The following is a 27,041-nucleotide window of genomic DNA, read 5'->3' on the forward strand; positions in this document are numbered from 1 at the left end:
CAGCACTATTTACAATAGCCAGGTCACGGAAGCAACCTAAATGCCCATCGACAGACAAATGGATAAAGAAGATGTGGTACATATATATAATGGAATATTACTCAGCCATAAAAAGGCACGAAATTGGGTCATTTGTAGAGATGTGGATGAATCTAGAGACTGGCATACAGAGTGAAGTCAGAAAGAGAAAAACAAATATCATATATTAACACATATATGTGGAATCTAGAAAAATGGTACAGATGAACCAGTTTGCAGGGCAGAAATTGAGACACAGATGTAGAGAACAAACATATGGACACCAAGTGGGGAAAGCGGTGGGGGGGTAGTCGTGGTGGTGGTGGTGGTGGGATGAACTGGGAGTTTCGGATTGACATAGGTACACTAATATGTATAAAATGGATAACTAATAAGAACCTGCTGTATAAAAAAATAAATAAAATTAAACAATTAAAAAAAAAAGCTACCCCACAACCTCAGTTAGGTTTGGGGCTCCCGTGTACTCTCTTCGTAGCTCTTATAATCTGACTATCTGTGAAATCAGGTCTTCCCAGTTAAAACTATATAAATTCCACAAGCAACGTGTTCCTTACTTAACGCTAATGCAATATTTATTTCTCAATTAAATGTATGCATTTTATTGTAAGATAAGCCTCCTGACAGGAAGGGATCATGGATCAGCATATAGACAGAGGCATTTACACTCTAGACAAGCCCATAGATTACCTTAATCAATCAGTCTGTTTAATTCTCACTAGACAGAGTCTAGAAAAATAGAGCTCGCTTTTTAAAAACTGGAAACAGCTAGCTCTAACTAGGTGAAATGGAACTGAAATGACACCACTCATACCTTGAGAGTAGTGGCTGGGAGGGAAGGCTGGGTTCTGAAAAGGTACAGTCAGCCAATACAGTAAGAGGAATTACGAGACCTACATTTGAATCCTGGCTCTGCCTCTTCCTAGCTGTGCCTCCTCCGGCAGGGGTATTTAGCCTCTCTGAGCCTCAGGTTCATCAATGGGGAATAACAATCACATGTACTCCATAAGGACATCGCTAGAATTAACAAAGTAACGAGTGTAAAAGGTACAGGTACAATGCTTGGCATACAAGGCACACTTAATAAATATTAACTGGTATTAGTTCTCAGGATGTTAACGATAAGTTCTCTCCTTATTCAGGCCCTAGTGGCCCCTCTTTGAGGGGCCTATGTGTAAATGCAAGGAAAGGACAGAAAACTAAGGCGCAGTCCCAGCTCTCCCGGAGTCAATACCGGGCGATTCTGCACCCATGGCAGACAGGGGGTACGCGTTAAGATAGGAAAAAAACTCCACAAAGGGTCTCACGCTTCATTTAATCTGAAGAACAGTACAGGCTCTTCATCTTAAGATATAAATTATTTATAACGTTCCAGGACAAGCGGCGACTCCAACAATTTAAAAACTAGGTAAGTCTACCTGGTGTTAATTTCTGGCAAGAGCCCTCCCAATCTGTTTTGTGTTTTTTTTTAAAAAAAAGTCATCCCTGCCCACGTTTCAGTAGACGTGCACCATGCCGTAGAGGAATGTCCAGAACAGGACGTAGGTGAAGAGGCCTCCGATGAGACCTCCTGTAAAGAGAGGTCTTCGCGACTTAAAATATTTGTTCCATCTCCTTCCCGCCTTGAGAATTAAGAGCAGGGAGAGCAGGATGGAGGCGAGCAGGTAGAATATGAAGCCGTAGAGGCCGGTGAGGCCGAGGATGCCGGCCGTGGCCCCTGACAGCGCCGACACCGAGGTCCGGCAGTAATCCAGGACGGCGGCGTTGCCCCGCACAGCGGCCTCGCTGATGAACGGCGGCCCCTCCCGCTTGGCCACCACAGCGGCCATCGCACCCGCCCGGGCTCGGCCTCTGCTTTCTCGTGGAGCAACGCGGGGCTGCGGAGAGAACCAAGTTACAGGTGGCGCCCGGAGCGTGGCGAGTTGGGTTCGCGCCGCCCCTCCCCCTGGGGCTGCGTAGACCTCGCACCCCTCAGTCTCGGACCTTCGAAAGACGCTGAAAACGCTGAGGGCTCGGGGTTGCTGGCGGCACATCTGCATTTCCCACCCAGACTCGCCCAGTTACCTGGAACCCGGCGGCGGACGCAGTAGCTCGGCGTTCCCTCAGACAGCCTGTGGTAAGGATTCCCGCGGCGCCATCTTGCACTGGAGGATGCTGGGACGACCCAGCCTGCGCAGTCGCCAGGAACTCGCACCCGCCCTCTGGCGCATGCGCCGCGAGCGCCCCGTGCACGCTCCACCCCTCTCTCCGCTTTTCTATGCGCGCGCTGGGACTTCCGAAAGCCCGAGAGCGGTCCGGCCGGTGATTGGCTGGTGCGTCGTTAACTATTCATGACGGGGCGGGCCGGGCTGGTTGGCCTTTGTTAACCAGAGAGGGCGAGGCCTTGGGGATTTTCGCTGAGGGCTTCACTGAGCGGTGTTTCGTTACCGGATTGGCGTCGAGATGTCCTACGTCCCGGGCCAGCCGGTCACCGCCGTGGTGGTGAGTGGTCTCGCGCGGGTTCCTCCTCGTCTTGGCTTGACCCCACTTTGCAGATAGGTAAACTGACACCTCAAACACGTTGACAAAGCGTCGAGCCCGGGTCTACTGCAAACCCGCAGCCAGAGCTCCGGTTCCCGGTCTGCCGGAGCGGAGCCGCGGTCTTCCCCAGCTATGCAACAGAAAGGCTGGGACCCAAGCGCCTCCTGAGGAGCCGGGATCGAGGCCAGACCCCGCGCACCAACGCCGCCGCGTTGGGCTCCTCTCAGCCGGACGGGGCAGGGAAGATTGAGGAGAAAGGCCCCTGCTGTGGGAGTCAGGGAAATCGCCCACTTCCCGGATCTGTGTCCCCCAGCCGGGCAGCCGCGGGTGGCGGGCGCCGGCCCCGACGTCCATGAGTCGCAGCCTCTGGAATGAGGAAGTGCTTCCTCAGCTCCAGCCGGCGGCGCCGCCGCCCAAAGGGAGATTTGCGGGGTGGAGGTGGTCGGGGCCAACATAGCAGCCCCTCCCCCCTCCCCTGCGGCCTTTCCTTCTCGGACCCATCGCCGCCCGGTCCAGAGTGAAGGCTCATACAACTGGTTCGATCCTGCTCCGAACGTTCTCTGGAACCCCAGCCCTTGGGGCAAAGTCCAGGTCCCCTACCTGGCACTTGGGGCCTGAGGAGACCCTTTGGGGTCAGCTCAGGCCTATGCCTCCTCCCTTGGCTGGTCTTGGGTGCCAAGTGCTGTTAGAATAGGCAAAGTGAGGCTGGGACATTAGACCCAGATACCAATGCCACAGCTGGATGGAGCCTGGAGGCCCACTCTGTGGCTAAGGTGAGGAAATTGAGTCCCAGAGAGAAGTCTGGTCATGCTCAGTCATATGAAGAAGCCCTCAGGAAGGAGCCAGGTCTCTAAGAAGAAATGCCTGCTGGACAGGGCACGGGTCAGGTGGAAGTTCCAGCCCTGGGGCCCTGGGACTGGCTGCAGTATCTCAGATGGGCGTGTTGGGGACTCCTGCAGTCAGGTGGTGTGACCAGGGAGCCACTGATAAAGCTGACACGTCAGGGTCAGCTTAGAGCACCAGCTCAGGCCTGGGCTAGGAGGAGACATTGTTGGACCTGCTGACAGCTGTCCTCAGCTTCACCCTGGCTGCACCAGCCTGCCTCTTCCAGCTCTCTAGCTGCCCCAGAGAAGGGGTCAGGTTTGTTCCTTAGCTGGAAAAAAGGGGTGCAGGTGGGGAACCAGAGAGGGGCAGTAACCTGCCTGACCTCACCCAGCAAGTCAGTGACGGGGCCTTGTCTCCCAGTCCTAAAGCCTGTACTTCTTTCTGATATTAAGGGTGAGTCAAAGGTGCGCAAAGGTTGTGTGTCAGAGGAGGCAGAGGCAGGCCTGGAGGAGTGCACGCGTTTGCACATGAGGACCTAGGTCCAGTGGGCCTCAGGTGTCACGCTTCCCGCAACCCCCTTACTGCAGGTCATGACTGATCCCCGGGCCTTCCTCAAAACTCTGGGACCATGACCTTCCAATTCTTCTCACACTAGGAACATGTCTGAATATGGTGGGTGGGGTCTGGCCTCTCCCTCTTATGTCTTGGATCGGAGATGGGGGTGGAAGAGGCTCCTCCCTACCCTGTGCCCTCTCCCATGTAGTTAACATTTTGAGAATGTTAAAACCATTTTGGCCTCTCCTCTGAACTCTGGCTCCGTAGGCCTGTCTACCTTCTGGACACCTGCCTGGATGGCTCCTGGCTCTCCAGCTCAACATGCTCCTTCTCCTCTCTGGTCCCCATCTGGGAGATGGTTGTGTTCAGCCAGGCCAGGTGGCCAGCCAGGAGCTCGCCTTTCGGCCATGAACAGTCTGGAGTCTGTTGATCTCACTTCCTAAGTAACTCATGTCCCCTGGCCTCCACATCCCACCCCTGTGAGATATCTCTTCCCGTACTGACTGCCTGAGTGGTCACTCTGGCATCACATCTGACCATGATCTACCATCAGGCCCGACCCCAGCCCTACTCCCCAATTTCTGAGAGCTCCAGTGGGCCTAGAATCAAGGTCAGGTGGCCAAAATCCTGGTCAGCCCAATACCTGGTGCTCCTTTGTGAAGCCCCTCAAATCCAGATCAAGTCACCTTTTGCTTTGTGTTTTTCTTCTTTCTGTTAAAACTGTCAACTTTTGGGGTGGGGCATTCGGTCTGGCTCCCAGCATCTGGTGACTGGAGGGTGGCTGCTGAGGGCTTTGAAAGGAGCTTGGCACAGATGGGGACCACAACCTCAGAGTATGGTGGGAGAGCCCTAGGCCCCTCCTCCACCTCCTCCACTGCACAAGAGCAGGGCCTGGGGCTTAGGGAGACGCCCCCTCCCTCTGGGCCAGTCTCCTGGGCTTGCACTCCCTAGCCTTCCTGACCCGGGCTCAGCCTCATCTCACCTCCCAGTTCCGGTCCTGCGCTGTACACTCCGGTCTCGTGGACACGTATCCATAGCACCTTCAAGCCTCTGCTCCTGTTCCTTTGGCCACGACAGCCTTCCTCCTTTCTGTGCAAGTTTGATCTCTGCTTTTCCCGAGCATCTCCAGGCTTGCCCTTGACAGTGCTGGCTCAGCAATCCGAGCTGCCTCAGCAGTGTGCCTGCATTCATTTTTTTTCAGGGCCTGACCTCTCCTGCCCTGTGTGGTCCCTCCCCTGGGACATAGGCCCTCCTTCAGAGCAGCCAAGGCACCCTGGCTCTTGGGCCAGGAGGGGCTTAGCATGTGTTGAGAAGGCTGGTGCCTGAGACAGAGGAAGCTGGGAGAGGTTGGGACCGAGGGTTGTGTGGGTGGGTTAATGGGGCTGAGTTAGGAGTCTGAACCCCCCAGCCTGCCAGGCTGGTGACCAGCTGGATTCCTGAAGGAGGCCCTGGGCCCCACCCCCGTGGCATGGCTCTGAGCCTACCCAGCCGCCTGAGGCTGCTGCAGGGGACACAGACCACATGTGCTCTCCATACCCACTCATCCCCAACTCGTTTTTTATCTTTGCCAGCAAAGAGTTGAAATTCACAAGTTGCGTCAAGGTGAGAACTTAATCCTGGGCTTCAGCATTGGAGGTGGAATTGACCAGGATCCCTCCCAGAATCCTTTCTCAGAAGATAAGACGGACAAGGTGAGGAGGACTAGGGTCTGGGGACCTCTCTGTGGGGCACAGAGGTCTGAGATGGTAGGTCTCTGCTTCCTGGGCCTTTGTGGAAGGAGCAGACCTCATCTCTCTCAAACGGTCCTCTCTAAGAAGGTCCAAGAAATGATCTGGTGGGAATAAGTAGGGGTGGGCCTCCCAGCCCTCCCAGCACTAGGAAGCCCTGCTCAGCCAGAGCCCAGGAGGCTAGCAGCAGGGGCTGTCGCATCCATGGGGCTGCTCTACTTCCCCCTTGGCTGTTCGACACAGCCTGTGCTGGGGGATACTGGGTGCGGGACAGACAGACGGCTAGGAGTATGCCATGCTGGGCTTTGCTCTGTGGATAAGAGGCCAGTCCAGTGACCCCAGTGCTTGACTTGGGCTGTCTCTTTCCAGGGCATTTACGTCACACGGGTATCCGAAGGAGGCCCTGCGGAAATTGCTGGGCTGCAGATCGGGGACAAGATCATGCAGGTAACGGATGTCCCAAAGGAGGAAAACAAGGTTTGGGCCAGAGGGTCTAAAGCACTTGGGGGTGTTGGGGCTGCCCCTGCCTGCCTCCCTGGGCACCTGGGAGAATCACCGAAGTCGTTTTGGAGCCCATACTGGCCTCACCCCCAGAGGAAGCTGGCTCTCCGCTGTGTGTGCGTGTGAGGGGTGCTTGGCATCCCCCAGCCCGGGCATGTCAGCTTGGGAGACCCAGGCCTCCCAAAGCCCGTCCTACTTTCAGATCCCAGAAGGCGGCGAGCTGAGGTGGGCTGTGTTCTCTCCCTGGGCCAGGTGAACGGCTGGGACATGACCATGGTCACACACGACCAGGCCCGGAAGCGGCTCACCAAGCGCTCGGAGGAGGTGGTACGTCTGCTGGTGACGCGGCAGTCGCTGCAGAAGGCCGTACAGCAGTCCATGCTGTCCTAGCAGCCGCCAGGGCCCCCGACTCGTGCCTGCCCGCCCTCTGTACAGCGACACCACTTCCACGCTCTGTCTGCCCCTCGTCCTGGCTTCTGCTCATTGCTGGGCCCCCGCCTAGAAGGGCAAGAGCTGGTCCCAGAGGCCTGACCTGCCTTCCCCTCTCCCGCCACGGGCCCGAAGCTCTGGGACCAGCTCTCTCCCTTGGACACTGAGGATTGGAAACAAGGGCCTGGAGCCGAGTTGGAGTCAGTCCCCAGTCTGTGACCAAGGCTTGGCCCCCAGACCCTGCTGCCGGGCCACAGCAGGCGAGCAGGGGGCCACCCTTCCTGAGAGCACCATGTAGTTGGGAAACGCAGGGCTGGGCACTGCCCCCGTGTCTTGGCTCCACAGTGCCTGTGCCCCTTGCTTTTCCCTGTATTTCCCAGCGGGGACTCGACTCACTGCCAGAGACACTACGAAGGTTTGTCCAGATGGAAGCCAGGCAGGCTCGCAGCTCACCCCGTTGCACTCCCGCTCCCCAAGGGGTGCGGGCCTCCCCAGGGTTCACTTGCTTAACAGGATTCAGATGAGGTCTGAGGCTGACATTTCAGGGCAGTTCTCAGGATTGCCATTTTCCTCTATGCCTTTGGGTTTAACGTTTGTATTTTTTTAATCACAACTTTGATACAAAGCGTTTTTATCGTACTCTTTGAAGATGCCAGTTCAACTTTCGAATTCAGCTAATTCACATCTGGGAATTACTCTTAGCAAGGGAACCAGCCTTGCTTTGGTTACTGTGGAAATGGGGCAGTAGGAAGCCACCCCACGTCTTGTGCCCAATAAACAGTGCTGGAATTCATTCATCAGAGGTCTTTGCTGAGACATGAGGTAGGGATATTTGGGGGTGAATTGTGAGAGAGCTTTGGTTGTAAGGCTGGCTGACTTGGCCCCTGCTGCTCTGGACAAAGCCCAACTATCCCCAAGGCCGCTGATGCTGTGCTTGCCCAGGGCCGCCCGCATGGGAGTGTCTGGGAGTACCTTCACTGGAACTGGGCCAGGAACCCCCAACTTCCCTCGTGTAACCTAGCCTCAGCTCCCACTGGGGAGGGACCTCATGGACACAAAGGGAGAACATCCACCCCCTAAGACTCTTAAGAGCATTCAGTTTAGCACAGCCAGGGATGCAGCCCCAAATGTTTCCAGGGGCTGTGATCTGAGGAGATAGGGGGGAGCTGGGGAGCACTGAGGCCTTTGCTTGGCCCAGCACTGGCTGCATTACCAGCTCTGGGAATTGTTGCCGCTTATGGACCCACCTAGCACCGCCAAAGTCAGATTTTTGCAATCTCCCACCTTTAAAGTGTGGTACCCAATCACAGACTGGGTGGCCCAAATAAAACAGGTGTATGGGCTTGGTCAAGCTGCAGTTTCTGCTTTAGGGAAACAAGATCCTAAGTTCTTTGATACTTATACCTGGCTAGAGGATCTGGAAGACTTCTCCCCCACCCTTCCCCCACGTGCCCTTAAAGACCTCATCCAGCCCGTGCTCACAACCACAGCCTGAGTGCCATGCCCTTGGTAACGCAGACAGTGTCCCTGTGGGACCTACCTGGCCCTGAGCAGGTAGGCATCTTGTGCCACCCAGCAGAGCTCCCCTGATGAAATGCTGGGTAGGCACGCAGCCACCTTGGAATCAGCGAACTTCGAAATCCCAACGCATTTCCTTACACGAGTGACTGAGGCTGTCTCCCTAAGCCCCAAGGACTTGGTTCTGAAGCCAACACCCCTGCCTCCTGCATCTGGCAAATGCTCAGTGTGCGGAGGAAATGAATCAGGTTTAATTAAGGACAGAAGCCCTTCATGTTGATCTCATGGTTAACAACTATGAGAGTGGATTGACAAGCTCATGGCATGTACAAGGCACGTCCTGGGACCCTCTCCTCCTCCAAAGGAAGGACAACTGCTTGGAGTGGGAAAGGAGGGGCTTTGGGATCAGGTTGGGCCCATAAGGATTGTGTGAGATGGTCTTAAGTCCTTATCTGAGGCTCCTGAACAGCCACAAATTGGTGAGTCTCAGGTAGGGGTCTGGGGAGGGAAGGGGGCCTGGCCTCCCCGTCAGGGGAGCTGTTTTCACCACCTGGCAAGTCTAACAGGCGTCTAAGGCACAGACTGGTGTGTGTGTGTGTCCTGTACTCCAGACTCAGGGTAAGGAGCAGTTGGAGGGGCTTGGGGCCTGACTATGGGTAAGTGGAGATAGGCAGAAGCAAAAGAAAGTAAGCCACTCACTTCCAAAACATCCCTCTGAAAAATCCAAAAGGGTCGTTAGTGTGATAAGGATCCAGAGAGTATTGGATGTGAGCCCGGTTCTGAACCAATCTGTTGGGTACCTCAAGGCTCAGAAATACTGTTTCTTTACCAGAGCCTGGCCTGGGCCACCTGTGATTGCAGTCGTGGAAGTGGATTTATGTAGAATGAGTGTCAGGACAGTGAGTGCTCAGAGAATGCGGCCTTCAGAGGAGGGACCCCAAGGCCTAACCCCAAAGTCCTAGCCCCCCTGCCACCAGCACCAGCACCTCGGGTCTATTGGTCACGGCACCTGGCTGCTTGGTCTCTGAAGACAGCAGTGGCAGCAAAGCACCCTTGGCTCTCCCAGCTGCAAGGTCAGTCCTTCAAGCTGCTCCCAGAAACACTGGTTGCTTGGGGCCAGGCCTTTGGCTTCAAGCTCAGTGCTCAGTCCTGCCTGGGACGGCTGCCAGAAGCCCTGTGTGCTGCCCGAAGCCTTGAAGAAAATAGAGATGCAGCATCAAGATGCAGGAGGGCCAGATGCCTGGCCAGCAAGGCCTGGGAGGGGCTGAGACCTCTGGGGAGTCTGGGAGGGGCCGCCAGTGGTCTGGCCGTTAATCTCGGCACACAGTCAGGTGCCTATCCCAGAGGTAGGTTCCTCCTTGGCCTGGAAGAGTCCTGGACGAAGGCAGGCTGGTTCAAGTTTAAGGAGTTTGGCCCTGAGGAAGACAGTGCTTCTCCACATGGAGCCAGCCCAGCACTCCAGACGGCTTCTTCAGCCTTCCTGGTGGAACCTTGCCCACCAGGGCCCCAGGGCCTGGGCTGTTCCCGCTGGGTCCCCGGGAGCTAGTTCAGCTGGTCATACCCTGGTTTCTTTCTGTACAAGTAGAAATGCTGGATGAAGAAGACAACATCGAAGAAGATGGAGAAGATGCCGAGGCCAAACTTGGTTGGGTCTCCAAAGATCAGCGTCCACTGGTCTGTTAGCAGCCAGAAGGGATGGGATTGGTTTTGGTTTTAGGTTGGCAGCTCCTGAAGCAGCTGGAGCACGTGGGGCTGCGGGGGGGGCGGGCAGGGGTGCTCATCTGCCCAGGAAACCACAAATCCTCTAGCTGCCAAAGCCCCGGAGGTGAGCCTCACCTTGGGGGCTGGGACTGGCTAGGATTCCCTGAGTAGGGGAGGGGTGGTTTCCAGGAAGCCTGGCCCCGCCCTGTGCCTCTAGCCCTGCCGGCTGACTCACCGTTGTTGTAGGACTGGAGGAACATCTGCAGGAGGCTGAAGCTGCCCCCAGTGAAGTCCAGAAGCACGTTGCCAATGCTCCAGCCCTCGGTGCTTTTGTAGTAAAAGTTCAAGTAGGCCTGGGCCAGACAGACAGATGGAGGGCGGTGAGGGGGCTGAGTGGCGGCCTCCTGCACCTCGTGACCGCCGCTCCAGACAAGAGCGGCTCTCATTCCTCCCACTCACGCGCTTGGACCTCAGCTCCAAAAACACAATGACCTTTGGGCTCCGACAAGCCTCGGCTGAGGGCACGGTTTGGGCGGGTCCTGGGGTCTCATCTGTGTGCTCAGCAAACAGAGCCCTCCTCCTCCTTCCCTCGCACCTCCCAAACTCTGGCACAGGGATGGGGAGCTGCTGCCTCCCCATCTTCTTCAGCCCTCCCTATCCTGGCTTTCCAGCAACTCTGATTTTTCTACTCACCTTCAAATGGAGAATCTCCCCAAACTCAGCCTGGACTGAATTCATGTTGTGCTTATGAACATGGCCTGGGAGTCCGATGGCCTGGTTTGGAATCCCAGCTCCGCCACTGGAGGAGCTACGTTACCCTGGGAGAGTTACTTGAGTTCTCCCAGCCTCAGTCTCCCCATCTGCAGAGTGGACTTAACTCCCTCCTCAGCCCTGGCTGGGCTCTAGGGCCTCCAGCTCGGGCTTCCCAGGTCCAACCCACTTGCACATCGCCCCTCTTCCCGCTGCCAGTGCCCTCTGGGCTTCTCTGACCGTTGACCTCCCTTCCCACCACGTGGGGGGACGGCTTGGCGTCTGTAGTGGTCTTCTCCCAGTTAGCCACCTGTCAGTTCCCCTTCTTTGCCCTCTCCCCCCCTCTTCTGTATTTGCCGCCACCTCTCCAGTCCTGGACGGTTCCAAACATCTCTAACTGGGGCTCCTGCCTCCCAGGTTTCCCAGGCCCAAACCTTCCCACACTCAGGGACTGAGGCCCCACTTCCCCCAAAGCCTTCCCCCGACTCTGAAGCCGCCTTCCCAAGTGCCCTGGGACCTGGCCCCGCCTTCCTAGCTTCAGTGCTCCGCTGGCAAGGTCTTCTCTGCCTGTGCCTTTGTGCAGGCTGCCCCGGCCTGGAGTGCCCCATCTCTCTTGTCCACACAACTGAGTCCTGCTCATCCTTAAGCGGATGGCTCTGTTTCCCTGCCCTCCAGGGTACTGGCCCTGACTCTGGCCAAAATGCTCTCCTTCCTGGGCCCATGGAACACAAGGTTCCCTGTGCTGGGAAGGCGAGTTAAACGCGAGGGCCTAGATTCAGCCTGCAGTTGGCAGTTCTTCTACACCTGACCCTCTCCAGGGCCATTCCGCCTGTGAGGCAAGCTGTGTTTGACGCTTAAGCTGTGTCTGACCGAGCTCTGAATAGGACTGTTTGAGTACTCGAGGGAGGGTGCTGAGGGCTTACAATGAGGACCCTGAATGGTGGTGGGCTCTCCCCTCCCACCTCATCTTCCTGGTACCCTGCTGTGGCTCGTCAGGGTCATCAATTGGTGGTAATGGGTGGCGGTGGTAGGGTGGGGGGCAAAGGTGAAGTCATTGGAAAGGTGGGGCTGGAGGGAGATGGGGGTGACCTGCACAACCCTTGACTCTCAGAGCTGAGCGTGAGTCACTGACTGCCCCGTGGGATTCCCGGCCGCTGGGAAGAGCAGGTACTGGTCACAGCTGGTTTTCTGTGAGGCCCCGCTCCTGCTGGGCTTGCCGGCCTCCTCCCTGTAGCTTTCCATCCACATCTCACCCTGGCCAGAAGCTGCCCCAAGGGAGCCAGGTCCAGGGTCTGCGTCTCATCCTTCTCACGCTAACGGCCAGACCCTGGAGGTACCTGTGCAAAAGGTGGGCAGACCCTGGAGGTACCTGTGGAAAATACTTGACCAGCGTCACTGCCAGCTTGATGTAGGAGAAGAAGAAGAGAAACTGCAGCCACGTGGTGGCCCTGACTGCGGCCATGATCAGGGCGATGAGTGTGAAGAGCCAGGAGAGCACGAGGAAGCTGACGGCCAGCCAGGACACCCGCTGGCTGCCTCGCTGAGGATGAGACAGGGAAGGGGAAGGGATGGGTGGGGTACAGAGAGCCCAGCACCAACTGCACCTTGTCACCGTCAGGGTCTCTGGTTCCATCCTCTTGGACTTGCAGAGCCCGTTTGCTTCTTGCTCCCATGTTGCAGAGCGGGGCCCCTCTCAGATCCTACCAGGAGTGAAGGCTGCTGGGGACATGGCCCCCATGTCCATGAGGTACCCATGAGGCCTGGCACCTCATCTCGGCCCAGGCTCCTTCCACGACCCAAGGGAGCCTGACTGGCTCTGGAATCTCCTTCCCAAAAGCAGGCCTCCCTCGTCTAACCTTCTCAGCAAAGGGTAAGAAAACCTAGAAGATTCCTGAAGGTGGGGGCCAAGCAGCTCTGGCCGGCCTTGTGTGTGGGAAGAGAATTCCCCAAGGGAAGTGGTGCACCCACAGGGAAGTGAAAGGAAACAGTAGCATCAGCGATGCCCTGAAATACGCACTAACTAACGACGTGCTTCCCTGCTGAGACAGCAGACGGCCCTCCGGCAACACAGCTGTGCCCGGGCTCCTCAGCCTGGCCTCCAGAGCCCCCCAGGACCTCTCCCACTCCCCCCACTGCCACCCCGGCCACCCCCATCTGCTCACGGCCCCTCTCGCTGCTCCCTGGCCTTCATAGTTCTGTCCGCCGGCTGGGGTGCCCCACCCTGGCCCTCTTCCCCATCGCCATGGGAACTTCACTCATCCCATGGACCACAACTCAGTGCCCTCTCTCCCCCTCCTCCCTGGCTGAGTCGTGGGGCCCACGAGCTACCTGTGCTCTCCCTGGCCACGCAGCTCTCAGCCTGCTGCGTCACCACTGCCTCCCTCTGTGTCCCTCACCCCGGACCTGGGCGGCCTGAGGACTTGGGCTCACGGCGTGTTCCGTGTGCCCAGCATGGGGTCTGGATAATAGGCCAGCACATGTGAGTGAACGGACACATTTCCCTTCTGGGGGTTTCCATGTCTCCTGTGAAACGGCAGGTATGGGAAGCAGGTGCTGCCGGGTGTTGGCCTGGGCAGCGCAGGCTGCGGCGGGTGCCAGGGTCACTGCTCACCTCGTACAGGAAGCACTGCACCATGATAACCAGGGTGAGGGCGACCGCGTGCAGGCTGAAGAAGACGTCATTACTGTCCACGGGGTTCACGCCATTGGGGTATTTGAGGAGAAACTGCTCCTGTTTGGGAGTGGGGAGAAGCTGGGGGGTGAGGGATGGCCAGACCACCGGACAGCTTGGATTGGGCTGCGGGGGTGAGCACGGCCGTACCTTGATGGAGGGCACCCAGAGGAGGCCGATGTTGAACACGCTGTAGGCCACGAAGCCCATCAGGTTCAGGGCCACGAAGTCAAAGCTCAGACCCACGACACTGAGGAGGGGGGCGGGGGGACGGGGAGACAAAGCAGAGCAGGGGGTGAGACTGGGGGCCGCCGGGGGCTGGAGGGGACAGAGCTCCCAGCACACAGGAAGGAGGGCCTGGCTCCCTCAAGGAGAGCACAGTCCTCAGGTCCCTTCCCATGCCACCCCCAATGCCACCGAACCCCACCCTCCCGGGATTGTCTGGAGGCTTCCTGCAGAGAGGAAGCGCCTCCCTCCCTGGTTCCCAGCTCAGCAGCCCCTCAGAGGCCCACGTTCCTTGGTGGCCTAGGTGTCCTTGGTGCATGACGCCTGGGCCCTTGTCTTTAAAATCAAGGTGGGCCGGCTTTCGTCTCCGAGGCCGAAGGATCCAGCTCCTGCACTGGGGCACTACTTGACACTATTTCCTCCAGGGCTCCGTGGACCAGGAGCCCAGCAGATTCAGGTGGGCTCCTCCCACCCAGCCCCTTCTCCACTTCAACTGAGAAGCCCCATTTTGTTGCTTTCGCAGGGAGGGGCTGAATTGCACAAGAGACCAAATGCCCAGCACTGCAAGTCCTACACAGGCGCTTAGAACGTTCACATCAGACCACTTTTAAGAAAGGACAGGAAGAAAGAAGAGCAGAGGGGTAAGTCAGAACCCAGGCTGCCCACAGCCTCGTTGGAATATGCCCATCCTACCGGCCCCAGGTGAAGCTGCACGTGAAGCTCCATGGGTTACCTTTTCCGCCTCCAGTTGGTGATCACCTGCGGGTAGAAGGAGATGGACCAGGCCACAAAGTAGATCCAGCCGATCACCTGGTTTATGATGCTGACGACATTGCTGTGGATCACGGAGAAGCGTATCCTTGGGCTGGAGAGAACGTGGGGACCAGGATGAGCTGGGGCTGGACTTCTGGAGGAAACCGCGTGCCAGCACCATCCCCCTTCTCATCATTTAGGGCCCACACGGGCGGAGGCCGGCCCACCTGGTCTGGTTGGAGTGATTTCCGTGCAGGTAAGTGGTAACTTGTCCAACGTTTTGAGACGTCACTTGAAAAGAAGAATCTGTCACGCCGGGAGGGACCACAACCTGTTAGGAAAACTGAATCAGGTCCAGCGCCCCGCAGTTATTGGGACCCCAGCTCCAGGCCATGCACTAGGGAATGGAGGGACAGGTCACACACAGCCCCGGCCTTCTAGGAGCTTCCTAACAGGAGGGAGAAATGTTGGACTAATCAGCCAGCTGGAACCCCCATACATCAGTGTCAGACTTTCTGAGCAGGAGGGCCCTGCCCTCAGGCCCTCCCCTGGCTTATCTCTGAGGGATGGTAGGAGGGCCCTCTTCATCTCACTAGCCATTCGATCTCGGGCAAGTTATTTGAGCTCTGATCTCGGTTTGCTTATCTGTAAAAGGGGATAACACAAGTGTCTACCTTACAGGGTGGCTCTGAACAACATAATAATGTCCATAAAGCTTACGGCACCGAGCCTGACACGCAGCAAGCTGTGAAGTGTTTACCATCACTACTACCCTACGATGACTGCTATTAACTCTACTTCCATTACTACGGACGGCTCTTCCAGATCCACAGAGGGATGTCTGCCCCACGCCCAGCCTGGCTGCCAAGAGACAAATCAGAAGAGGTGCACACACCAGACGCCCGGCAGGGAGAACATCCTTACCCTCATTTCTGCCCAATATTCATCGAAAGCTCTGCTCCAAGAAACAGTATTTGGAGGCCTACCTGCAACTTCTGACCTCCCAATCATGCTTCCTGACGCTGTCAAATCCCGAGTGCAGCAGGGAGTGGGAAGATACCTTTACTGAACCACACTGTCCCCCTGCCCCCATCTCTTTGTTCCCTGGATGATGCTTCAGGCGCCGCCTTCCACCCATGTTGTGGGCACCGTGAGGATGAGGCTCACTGGATTGCAGTGGCTTCTTCAGGGACCCTTGAACACTGTCTTTCTGCTCTTATCCCCAGAAATCAGGGGGCTTTGGCAGGACAATTGAAATGGTGTAAGTGGCTGCAGCAAAGCCTGGGATCCAATTCGTGGCCAATGTCTTGTGAGCTACATCTTCTTGACACGTACTACTCTTGGCTCTTTTACTTTCCCATCCTCATTTGTTCTTATTTTTAGCAGATTTTCCTGGCAACTGTTGTTTGCGTATTTCTAAGTGGCCACCAGGTCCCTTCTAGAACTAGGTAAGAGGAAAATCTTCCAATTGGAAATTAACCGATACAAGGCAGAATGAAATCATAACAATTGCTTTTAATTAATTTTTACTTTTGCCTGCGTTGGGTCTTCGTTGCTGCACGTGGGCTTTCTCTAGTTGTGTCGACGGGCTTCTCATTGTGGTGGCTTCTCTTGTTGCACAGCACGGGTTCTAGGCGTGCAGGCTTCAGCAGTTGTGGCACGTGGGCTCAGCAGTTGTGGCTCATGGGCTCTAGAGCGCAGGCTCGGTAGTTGTGGCGCATGGGCTTAGTTGCTCCGTGGCATGTGGGATCTTCCCGGACCAGGGCTCGAACCCATGTCCCCTGCATTGGCAGGTGGATTCCTAACCACTGCGCCACCAGGGAAGTCCTGCTTTTAATTTTTTTATTCAATAAACTTTATCTTTTAGAGCAGTTTTAGGTCCACAGCAAAATTTATTGCTATCTTTTTTCTGAGTGCTTTCTTTCTATGTGCCAGCTGCAATCCTAGACATTTCATACTTGCTACTGCTTTTAATCCTCACAGCCCTGTCAAGGAGACATTATTAACCTTCTGTCCACAGATGAGGAAACTGAGATGTGTCGGGGTGATGTACTTCACTTGTGGTTCCCAGGGCAGGCTCCTAGACCACCTGCCTGACCCCCAAGTTCTACCCAGTGGTTTCCAAAGGCACAGGGAGTAGACAGGAGTAGTTAGAGAAAGGGATGGGTCAGGGAGGCATGAGCCTGGAAGAGTGGGTTGGTGCCCAGATAGGTCATTCTACAAACGGATCTGCCACCATTATGCTAAAAAAAATAAAAATAAAAAAAATTGAACTAGGGACTTCCCTGGTGGCGCAGTGGTTAAGAACCTGCTAACATGGGGGACACGCGTTCGAACCCTGGTCCGGGAAGATCCCAGATGCCACGGAGCAACTAAGCCTGTTCACTGCAAGTACTGAGCCCGCGCTCTAGAGCCCGCGCGTCACAACTACTGAAGCCTGCGTGCCTCGAGCCCGTGCTCCACAACAAGAGAAGCCACCGCAATGAGAAGCCCGCACACCACAACGAAGAGTAGCCTCCGCTCGCCACAATTAGGGAAAGCCCGTGCACAGCAACGAAGACCCAACGCAGCCATAAATAAAAAAATAAATAAATAAAATTAAATAAAATTCTTAAAAAAAAATTGAACTATAACGTAGGTGCAGAAAAGTGCACCCAGCACCCAGATCAAGAAATGGAACATTTCCAGACCCCAGAAGCTGTGTTCTGTTCCCTTTTGGTCACCGCTGATCCCAAAAGGAAACTACTATTTTTTTTTTTTTTACTATAGAAGTATTTTATTTATTTATTTGTACAGCAGGTTCTTATTAGTTATCTATTTTATACATATTAGTGTGTACATGTCAATCCCAATTCATCCCCCCACCCCCGCCCCCGCTTTCCCCCCTTGGTGTCCATATGTTTGTTCTCTACATGTGTGTCTCTATTTCTGCCTTGCAGACTGGTTGGGAAACCACTCTTCTAACACCATAGATTTGCTTTGTCTGTGTTTGCACTTTACACACAAAGAATAATACAGTCCAGGCTTTTTTTTTTTTTTTTTGGCTTAATGTTATGCTTGACTTTCACTTATTTTTAAAAGATTAATCTTTCCCTTAGATGTCTGGCCCTTAAACTAAGTGATCAGTGTCCATTCCTCAGAGTCTAAATTTGATCTGTGGATCAAGCCAGACCTCTGAGGGCTAAGTACCACAACCTGCTCTTAGAACCAACGGCTTCTCTTACCCTGCAGCAGGCCTCATATCCCGGGGCAGGAGGGGGAAGTTGTGGGAAATGGCCCTGTCTATGAGATGAGACTCCCCTCTCACTCAGGTCCTTTAGGTAGACGCTCTTTATCTGATCACGAGTCAATACTGTTTGCTTGCTGGGGGGCTCGGAGCTGATGTGCAGCTCATTTCTTCGACCACACAGGGCCTCATGCTGAGCCTCACGGCTATCAATTTCATCGCTGTATTCATTTGGCTGGTTTCTTTTTTCCCCCTACTGATTTGTTTTAAAATCAGGTTGATTGGTAATTGGCTCAAAACCTTGGTAAGGTGGAAGCAGGGTATGTATTAACAGATAAATGTATAAAGACTATAAATAGTCATCACTATTATATCAGACAGCCTCTGGCACTGATTTTTGGAAATAACACTCATCCAATGGGATCTCAGAACAGTGCTTTGCAAACTTTAATGTGGACCCAAATCATCTGGGGAATCTTGCTGATATGCAGATTTTTAATCAGTAGGTCTGAGATAGGGCATTTCTAAAAAGTTTTAGCGGGGAGGGATAAATTAGGAGTTTGGGATTAACATATACACACTATTATATATAAAATAGATAACCAACAAGGACCTACTGTGTAACACAGGGAATTACATTCAATATTTTGTAATAACCTATAAGGGGAAAGAATCTGAAAAAGAATATATAAAAGAATATATATACATATGTGTATGTATAACTGAATCACTTTGCTGTACACCTGAAACTAATATAACATTGTAAATCAACTATACTTCAATTAAAAAGAAAAGAAAAGATTTTAAAGCAGAGACAATGCTCCTAGTCTGTGGATGCTCTTTGAGCAGCAATGTCTTAAAAAACCATCTTAAGAATTTCTTCTACATTCTCAGAACCATTTCTGCCTCAGATTTCTTACCATCACCTTCCTAATTCCAACTACATAGCATAAAACGTCCATCCTCAAGGAGACTAACAAAGCCCAAATCTGAGATTTCTATAATAATAGGACAGGGGCAGCCCACGGTATAAAAACAAGGTGGCCTATTTACACAAGCACTTAGTTAAAATGTGTTTTGTTATCCAGTAGTTTTCTGCCCATTAGTTATGATTCATTACTTACTTCATCAGGGAGCTGAAGGATAGTAACGTTTTTTGAACGAAATGTGATTTCAAAAGTGATCACCAAGGTTGCATTTAAAGGATGCCTGTGGAGGACAAGAGTCTGGTTACTGCTGAGAAGTTGTACTCTGTGAGATCTCAACCAGCCCTCTGGATTTCACAGCAGGCCTGTCATTTCTCAAGCAATTAGGGTGAGGCACTGCTATGTGCTTGGCCCTGGGGGGTTGAGAGGTGGGGTCCCTGTGGCCAGTGAGAACACGAGAAGGTGGGAAACTGGCTGTGAGTGCCACAGGAGGTGTCCAGAGGCCGACAGGACCATGGCATCTGCTCTGGTGGGAAAGGCTTCTGAGAAGGGTCAGGTAGCAGGCAGCAGCATCCCCAGAAAGCAGTGAGGTATGTCTGAGTGGGAGCAGCCCATAGGGACCTCGAGTCTGGGCTTAGAGGCCTGGAGTTAAATTGAAAGGCGGTGGAAAGCCGCTTAAGGATTCTGCAGAGGGGAGGGTTGTGCTGAGGGGGTGATGTGTCAGATTTACAAGGTGTCGATGTGCAGAAATGGCTGGATCTGGGGATGGAATGTGGGTCTGTTAGGGAGCCTTGGTCCCAAAGCTTTGGTTTGAGATCAGACGTCCCAGGAGAGGTGAGGAAAAGGGAGAAGGGTAAAGAGAAAAAAATAACAGGGTTCCAGATCTTCATCTTGGGGAATCCTCATGGCTGGGAGGCAAGAGGTGGGCAAAGCAGGGAAGGATCCAGAGGAGGTAGGTCCTCTGGCACGGTCTGGACTAGGTCGGCACCCTCGTGCGGGAACCAGCAGAGGGCAGCTAGAGAGGCTCTCAGACAAGGCTGGACAGGAGCGCTGCACAGTGGGATCCACCCAATGCAGTTGGATGTGATCTCAGAAGCACCGCCAAGCGACTCAGCTCCTTGCCCCCGACCTTCAGGGCTCTCTTCAAATATTTCGAACCTTGCAAAGGACCACTTGGAAGTCTGGCATCAACTGCTGGTCACTCAAGGACTCTTCTCAGCTGGGGAAAAGGCTCACGTGTCATCCTCCTCCCACTGGAAGCAAGGATTCAGCGGTTGGGGAGAGAGAGACTTTGGGACCTCGGTCTGCAGCCCAGGGCCGCTGTCTTTCTTTCCCTGGCTTGTCTTCAAGAGGCAAGGGCATCACACTTAAAATATGAACAGACTGAGCCAGGGGTCAGCCCTGACCCAGCTGTGGGGCGAACGAGCTGGGCTGAGGACAAAGCTGGGCCCGGGAACTTACGGGAGGGAGATGCTGACGTTGGTGGAGCTTCCATTTTCCAGCTTCACAGTGGGAGGAACAGAGAAGTTGACCGTGGACTCTGGAACGACCCAAATCAGTGGCATGAGTCATGAGGCCAGAGAACTCAGGCCCCCGGAGCTGCTGGGAGGAGGGCCCCTGACACCTGAACTTGTGAAGTCTGATTTATAACAGCCTCTACCCCCTGGGCAAAGACGCTGAGATTCTGAGGGGCTAAGTAAGTGATGGGACTGGAAATGTCCTTGTTATGCCCTTTCCCCTCCTGCTGCCAGAAACAGAGGGAGACACAGTCCTGAGCAGGAGATGCTGGAGCTTCCTCCTCTCCCACCGATGAGCTCTGAGGGTCCGTAGGAGTCACCCAGAAATAGAAACCATGGAGCCCAAACACTGGTCCCAGTTTTTGGCCCAACTGGCCCAAAGGAAATCAAGCCACAGTCTGGGACTGGAACACGTGGGCTTAAACCACCTCTTCAGATGGAAAGCACAATGGTTTCCTCTGTTCATGGAGCTAAATTGGCCCTGCAGAACCGGTCCTGTCCCTTCCTGTACTCTCAGAGAGACACCTGGGGCCCAGCTAACCTGTTTCTAAAGAACCGCCTTTGGGCTCCTGTACAAACCCAGCTCACCCCATTCATTGACCCCCTTCCGGAGGCTGAATCTGCTGGCGACGCGGGAGAGACTGGTGAACAGTACACAGTTCACTATGGGAGATTTCTTCTTGGCATTAAGATGCTAACTCAGGAGGTAGACAGATGGGCCTCGGGGGTGAGGGAGGAGGGAGGAAGCAGGTTTGGGAAGCCAAACACTCCTGGGCAACATGGCCACAGACCAGGAGTGAGTTAGCTTCTCTCTGACCTCTTCCTGTGTTCTCTGGGCGGCCCCCGCGCCCCAGGTGTTCTCAATGCCCCAGGCACGCGTCTACTTCACCTCCCTCACCTGAGGGCCTTCGCAGCCTAAGGTGTGATCGTGAATCTAGACTGGGCTGGGAAGGGGGTCCACAGGGGAAAGCAGGTGCTCAGTTTGATGAAGATGGTCCTTGTGTGGGTAGTGGCTACAGGTGGGGCCCAGGTCTCCCTCTCCCTCCAGGTCTCCCCAGACCCCTCAAAGGCAGAGACGAAGAACTGAAATTTTAGATGCTCAGGTTGGAAGGAAACTTAAAAGTTCCCTAATTCAACCTCCACTGTCTGAGCCCCTTCTCAGTTCTCCTCCCTAGTAGTTTCTCTTCCTCTGTCCGGACACCTCGGCGGGAGCGGGGGGTGGGGTGGGGTGGGGGGTGGCGGGGTGGAGAGTAACCTCATCTCCTCCAAGGGAAACTGCCAGCCTGAAACTCGCACTCCGGGGCCTGGCTCTGTGACCTTGTCCAGGCTGGCCTGCAGCTGGATGCAGAGCAGGCTCTGGCCCGTGCCTGCACGTCTCCAAGCTGACTCCCACAGTCCGTTGCAGTCCCCACCCTGGCCCTTGGGAGGCCAAGCTGCTCAGAGCAGAGCAGGATGGTCCCCACCCACCACCCCCTCCTTAGGTGTATCCTTGGGGCCTGGAGGCAGCTCTGCCCCTCCTTGTTCACACTCACCCCTCTCATACCAGCCCAAGGCTCTGTTCTGGGCTGCACAGCTAGAAGAAGGAGGACTTAAAGGTCCCTGTTGTTACTTTCTACCTAGAGCCTGAGGACCACATCAGATAAGCAAGACCCTGTCCAGGACAGGGATAATGAAAGTGATGCCAGGTAGCCACCCACATTCTGGGTCCCTGGGGCTCTGCTGGGACTGTGGTCAGGGTGAGTGGGAGATCCGCATGGCCTTAACTCTTCCAGACTTTGCATTTTAAAAGAGGACGTTGTGAGCTCTGAGAGAACCAGGTCAGGGTTCAACCACTTCCCCTCACTTAGCCCCAAGGAAGATGGCAGCGCTCAGCAGCTGAGAGACTGGCCTCTTGGGTCACACAGTTCCCTCCTGGCTCTGTCACTTCCTAGCTGTGTGACCGAGAGTAAGGTACTTAACCTCACTGAGCCTCCATTTCCTCACCTGTGAAATGGAGAGAACAGCACTACCTCCCTCCCGGGGCACTGTGAAGATAAAGCGTGATGACGTCTGCGATGCAATTTTCACACAGCCTGAGTGCGAAATAATTGCTGGTGACTATTCTTATCATCATGTAAACCCTGCAGGACATTTTTTAGCCCAAGATGGGAGGCAGTTAGGAAGCTGGCATCATATCATATCCTGGGAAAGCATGTTTTAAAGTTTGCCCCAGGGCAGGAGTCTCTGGACACCACACCCGAATAAACAAATGAGTCTTGGGGGGACTACCTGAAGGTTCCCCCAAGGAGAGTCTTTGCATTTTAAAAACTAATCCTTATTGGCCCATCTCCCACTATGCCTCCCACCCCACGCCAGCCACTCTGCTGTACTGTGAACTCCCATCCTCTAATTACTGTAACAGTGAGAGACGGGCAACGTGATCCCTATTTCGGATAGAAGAAAGTGGAGAATCCCATGAGGGCAAGTGTCCTGCTCACACAGCTCAGAAACGGTAAAGGCAAGATTTAAACCTAGGCCGGCCTGGTGCAGAGCGCAGGTCCTTGCCACTAGGTGGCAGCACCTCAAGATTCCACACAACGAAGTCAGGGGCAAAAAACCCTGAAGGCAAATGAGCTCATCATTGGTCCTCTATTACCACTCCCGAAAGCAGAGACAAGTTTGGGAGAGACTTCTACCCTCTCTGGGCTAAGTCAGCCCTCTGTATAATCGAGTGGTGGCAGCTGGATTTGTTCTTCTCTCCTAGGGCAATGCGTTAGCATGACTAGTGGAGCTTTATTTAAAGCGGGCCAAGGGTCATGTACACACTTTTAGGCCTTAGTCCCAGACAATATGATCCGGCAGGTCTGGAGTGGGGCTTTGGCCTTCGTATGGAAGAACACCAGACTCCACGGTGTTCTTTCTTTCTTGGAAGAAACCTCTTATTTCTCGGAAATTGCTTACCCACAAGGTGTGACGAGGTGACATGACTGATTGTTTAACAAACCTGGAAGAGCTGATCAGATGACCTGTGTTTTCTCAGAGACTCAAGAGACCAAATAATTGGAGCAGTGGACCCACTGCGCGTGGCTCTTAGGAAGCTTTGGCAAGGGTTTGCATAGTTTGTATAAGGTTAATTTGGAAACTTTAGTTGGGGGTTTTAAGATGTATTTGATTTGCTTTTGGCTGCACTGCAAGGCTTGTGGGATCTTAGTTCCCTGACCAGGGATTGAACCTGGGCGCTTGGCAGTGAAAGCACCAAGTCCTAACCACTGGACTGCCAGGGAATTCCCAAGATGTATTTGATTTTTGACAACAGCCAGATGATCAAAAGAATGGGCCTGGTGTCCTTGGAGGCTCTCCACAGCTTTTCGTGGAAAGAGTTTCAGCAATGTTTGGGCAGTGGAGAATCGATGGAATGATACAGGCCTCTAAGGGCCCTGCTCTGAAGGTCAAGCCTCACAAGGATGCACAAACCCTGACGTGTTTTTTGACAACCAGCCTGAATTCTGTAAGGCCCCTAGCCCTGCTTCACCCTGGTTCCTTGGTCCCTGTCTAAGGGAAGAGCTTTCTCATCGTACCAGGCGATGCCGGGCAGGCTCCTCAGGTGTCTACGGCTTGGCAGAACCAGGTGCAACAAGGTGGCCACCTCACCTGCTTCTGCAACATCTCCCAGGACCCATAACTCCCTCTGTGAGGTCCACAGGGTGGGAACACAAGCTCTTCTCTACAGATATTACCCCAGATTTTCAGAGCTCCACAGTTTGATGTTGGTGATACAGAAAAGGGAATAGGGACCCCGGGGCAGAAGGCTAATTACCTGTGGAACCATCTGGCTCCCTGTAAAACTCTTGGACTCCAGACCTCGGTCTGCTCCACTCACTGGGTGCCCACCTAGCCAAGGGGCAGGCAGACACATGCAATCTGGATGTTCCTGAACTTTTGGCGGCAAACAAGTCAGGCTACTTACTTCATTTCCCTCTTTATCCAATTCTAAACTTACCACATTTCTCTATGAGCTTCAGGGGAAAAAGGATAAAAATAACCAGCCACCTCCTTATCATGTTCCTCGATTTCAATGAACTAGGAAGAAAAACAAACAGCAAGAGAAGTTCAGGTTAAAGTTGGATCAGCTCAGCAACAGGTGGACAATAAGCCACCTGGAACCATGGCACAGAGTTCATAAAGGACTTTCACTTCACACCTGTGACTTCAATGGGCTTTGTATCACCAGCTTGGAGAGGGGGACCCCAGGGAGGACTTATCTTTCTTTGACATGTGGGGAAATGGGCTCAGAGAGGCTAAGTGGGTTGTGTAAGGTCCCACCCTGAGGAAGTGGACAAATGCTGAATTTTTCCCTCTCCAACTGCTTTGTGCAACCTAGTACACAGAAAGAAAGAATGCAGCCTTATTGGCTGGGGGTTCTTTTTTCCAGAAGATATTAAAACTGTGGTCAGATATTTGACTTTGTGAACCTATAAACCTTAAGGAAATTAACTTCATTTCCTGTCCTGGGATAAGCGTCTATGGGTTAATGCCACCAACCGACCCTTGATTAGGACTTTTTTGTTTGACAAGTGTCACTTCTCTGGGACCGGCAGGGATCATTCACAAAGGGGACCCAGTGTGGGACAAGACCCAGATCAGACCCGTAGCAGCTCACTGGTTAAGTGAAGGAGATGGGTTGCTGCGTACCCATAACCCCCAGGTACAACAGGTGAACCAAGGGTCAAGAAGGGGCAGGTGAGCGTAAATATCTGTAACTTGGCTTCCACATGCTGCTTCAATGTACGGTGCTCTGCCCCGCCACCTGTGACAGCCTCTGGGGATTCCTGCAGACTGTCGGAGAGCCATGTCCGTGTGGAAACATCCCTGCCCCCTCTCTGGTTTCAGTTTCCCCAAAAGGCCTCAAGAACCCTCCTGCTACTCCCCTTCCTCGAAAAAGTCTCCCTGACTGCTTCAGCCTGCCTGACCTCCACTGCCCCTCCGTCTCCTCCAGGGGCCTCTCTGCCTGCTGCAGCTCTTCCGATCATTGGGTCTTATCTCAGGAGCTTTCCCACCTGCCGGCACCCATCTCCCCACTCTCTGGGGGCCTTGCCCTTGGCGCTGTATCCCTGTGCTCTCTGCCCCTCTGCTTTCTGTACCCTGACCTGCGGGAAATTGCTCTCCTGTGTATGTGGAATGACCCCCCTCTCATTCTTGCCACTCTCTGCTCTTCACACTTGCTGATGTCCTCAAGCTCAGGATTCAGTTTGTTCCCCAGGGCAGAGTCTGGGTTTTCCTTGAGAACTCAGGCGCAGAAGCAGGCCTAACCGGCTCCTCCCTCATTCCACAGGATTTGAATGTAGACTGGGGAACTCAAACTCTTGGACAGCAGAAGTTCCCTGGTCCCAGATGCTGACACACCTTGGAGGAAAGACATTAGGACAGATATAACGAACTTCAGAGATATGTGGTCGATTACAATGTTTGAAAAAGATCAGGTTAAAATTATACACAGGGACTTCCCTAGTGGTCCAGTGGGTAAGACTGCGCACTCCCAATGCAGGGGGCCCGGGTTTGATCCCTGGCAGGGGAACTAGATTCCGCATGCATGCCGCAACTAAGAGTCCACATGCCGCAACTAAAGCTCCCGCGTGCCGCAACTAAGACCTGGCACAGCATGCATGCATGCGTGCATAAACAAATAAAATATTAAAAATTATAATTATACACAAAAACTAGTGTCTTGTGAATGCTACGAGGTAGAAATGGAGAATTTCACCACAATGGGCTCTGTCTGGCATGCTGCTCTTCCTGTGTAAGTTCTATTCATATATTCTAGGCCTCACTCAGATGCCACCTGCATCAAGAAGCCTCCCACTCCCAATCCCCTCCCAGGGGCAACCTGGGGTCAGGGGTTTCCTGTGGTAACTCCACTTGGTCAGGTATCCGGTTAATCCTGTCACCTGTTGTACAACCTGGAACTCCCTGGATCTTCTTCTCTTGGAGAAGTAAAACAGATAGTGGCAAGGAATGTGTGCCCTGGAGAGTGACTGCACAGGTTTGAACCTGAGCTCCCCATTTATTAGCTGTGTGACTCTGGGGTGCTGCTTAACCTCCTCAAGCTTCAATTTCCTAAAGTGAAAACAGGGACAGTGGGAACTAAATCATAGGACTTAAATGAAATGACACATTAAGCACGATTTGTGGTCCTTTTATCAGCAGTATTAAAATTTCAAGGGGAAGGGGCTGGTAAGAAAACAAGGTTGAGAAACAATGATGTCAAGTAAATACAATTGTTGCCTAGGGCACTTAGCAGGCTCTCACAAAGCCTAGGTTGTAATTTTCCTCAACATTGTTGAAAAAGGCAGGGCCCAGTAGTCCTCCCTTCCTCCAGCTTTAAAGGCCCGGAGAGCGGGGCCGGGTCTCGTCCTGACCACTCCCCCGTAGCCCAGCCCGGCGCTCAGCACCCCAAAAGTTGTTCCTGACGTGGTCCTCTCAGTGTCTCCCCTCTGCCAAGCAATCTGCAAACTCTGCGACCCAGATTCAGGCAGCAACTAAGCAGAACGCGGGGAAGGGACGCTAACCTGCACTGGAATAGAGCCTCCCACACCACCTCGGCAGCCCGGTGTCCCCTGCCTCCACTCACTACCACCCGAGCCCTTCAACCCGGGGGCTGTCCGGTGCCTCGAGGCCGGGACTAGTGGCCGGGGAAGGAACCCTGGCGCGGCTGAGGGAGGCTGGATGCGCGGCAGGCTGCCCAACTGACTTGCTGTGCCAGTCTCTAGGCCTCACGGGTTCCGCCTGGGAAATGAGGCGGGGAGGCTGCCGGGGCCGAGTCGGCTCTCACCTGAGGTCCTCTAGCCTCAGGGGACCGACCAGACGGGACGCAGGAGACGCTTCCGACTGCACCAGCTTCCTCCGGCCGGCTTGACTTAATGTGGGGCGGACCAGAAGTCACCTGACTCGAGCCACCTGATCCGCGGAGTACAGGTCTCGGCGCGATGCACCCTGGGAGCTGTAGTTTTCCCGCGTCTCAGCGAGACAGATTGGGGCTGGGGAGGAGCGGAGGGGCTCAGGCAACTTGGCAGGCATGGGGGCTCGGATATGTGGGAGGGTTAAGTCACTATTAGGGTCACAGAAGCTCTCGCATCCCCCAGCGAGACTCGGGGTATTGGCACTTTGGTGAGCAAGGCCGAAGCC

At 54.2% G+C, this 27,041-nt stretch overlaps 3 protein-coding genes across 3 annotated transcripts; 1 reads left to right on the forward strand and 2 right to left on the reverse strand.

Annotated features, from left to right (window-relative positions):
* Nucleotides 1-1,332: 1,332 nt before the first annotated feature.
* EMC6 (ER membrane protein complex subunit 6) lies at nt 1,333-2,206 on the reverse strand. The gene is made up of 2 exons (XM_007125470.4): nt 2,101-2,206; nt 1,333-1,913 (listed from the first exon to the last, which is right to left on the reverse strand). The coding sequence occupies exon 2, from the start codon at nt 1,863-1,865 to the stop codon at nt 1,533-1,535; it is 333 nt and encodes a 110-aa protein (XP_007125532.1). The 5' UTR covers nt 1,866-1,913; nt 2,101-2,206; the 3' UTR covers nt 1,333-1,532.
* A 133-nt stretch (nt 2,207-2,339) lies between these two features.
* TAX1BP3 (Tax1 binding protein 3) lies at nt 2,340-7,386 on the forward strand. The gene is made up of 4 exons (XM_007125471.4): nt 2,340-2,517; nt 5,508-5,627; nt 6,033-6,110; nt 6,417-7,386. Exons 1-4 carry the CDS (start codon nt 2,479-2,481, stop codon nt 6,552-6,554), a joined length of 375 nt encoding a protein of 124 aa, XP_007125533.1. The 5' UTR covers nt 2,340-2,478; the 3' UTR covers nt 6,555-7,386.
* A 145-nt stretch (nt 7,387-7,531) lies between these two features.
* CTNS (cystinosin, lysosomal cystine transporter) lies at nt 7,532-26,789 on the reverse strand. The gene is made up of 13 exons (XM_007125472.4): nt 26,689-26,789; nt 25,007-25,262; nt 23,860-23,939; nt 19,825-19,903; nt 18,562-18,646; nt 14,439-14,542; nt 14,192-14,323; nt 13,384-13,483; nt 13,174-13,293; nt 11,932-12,102; nt 10,048-10,165; nt 9,673-9,787; nt 7,532-9,303 (listed from the first exon to the last, which is right to left on the reverse strand). Exons 2-13 carry the CDS (start codon nt 25,051-25,053, stop codon nt 9,255-9,257), a joined length of 1,200 nt encoding a protein of 399 aa, XP_007125534.2. The 5' UTR covers nt 25,054-25,262; nt 26,689-26,789; the 3' UTR covers nt 7,532-9,254.
* Nucleotides 26,790-27,041: the final 252 nt, after the last annotated feature.

This window comes from Physeter macrocephalus, chromosome 14 (assembly GCF_002837175.3).
Source record: "Physeter macrocephalus isolate SW-GA chromosome 14, ASM283717v5, whole genome shotgun sequence".
NCBI lineage: Eukaryota > Metazoa > Chordata > Mammalia > Artiodactyla > Physeteridae > Physeter > Physeter macrocephalus.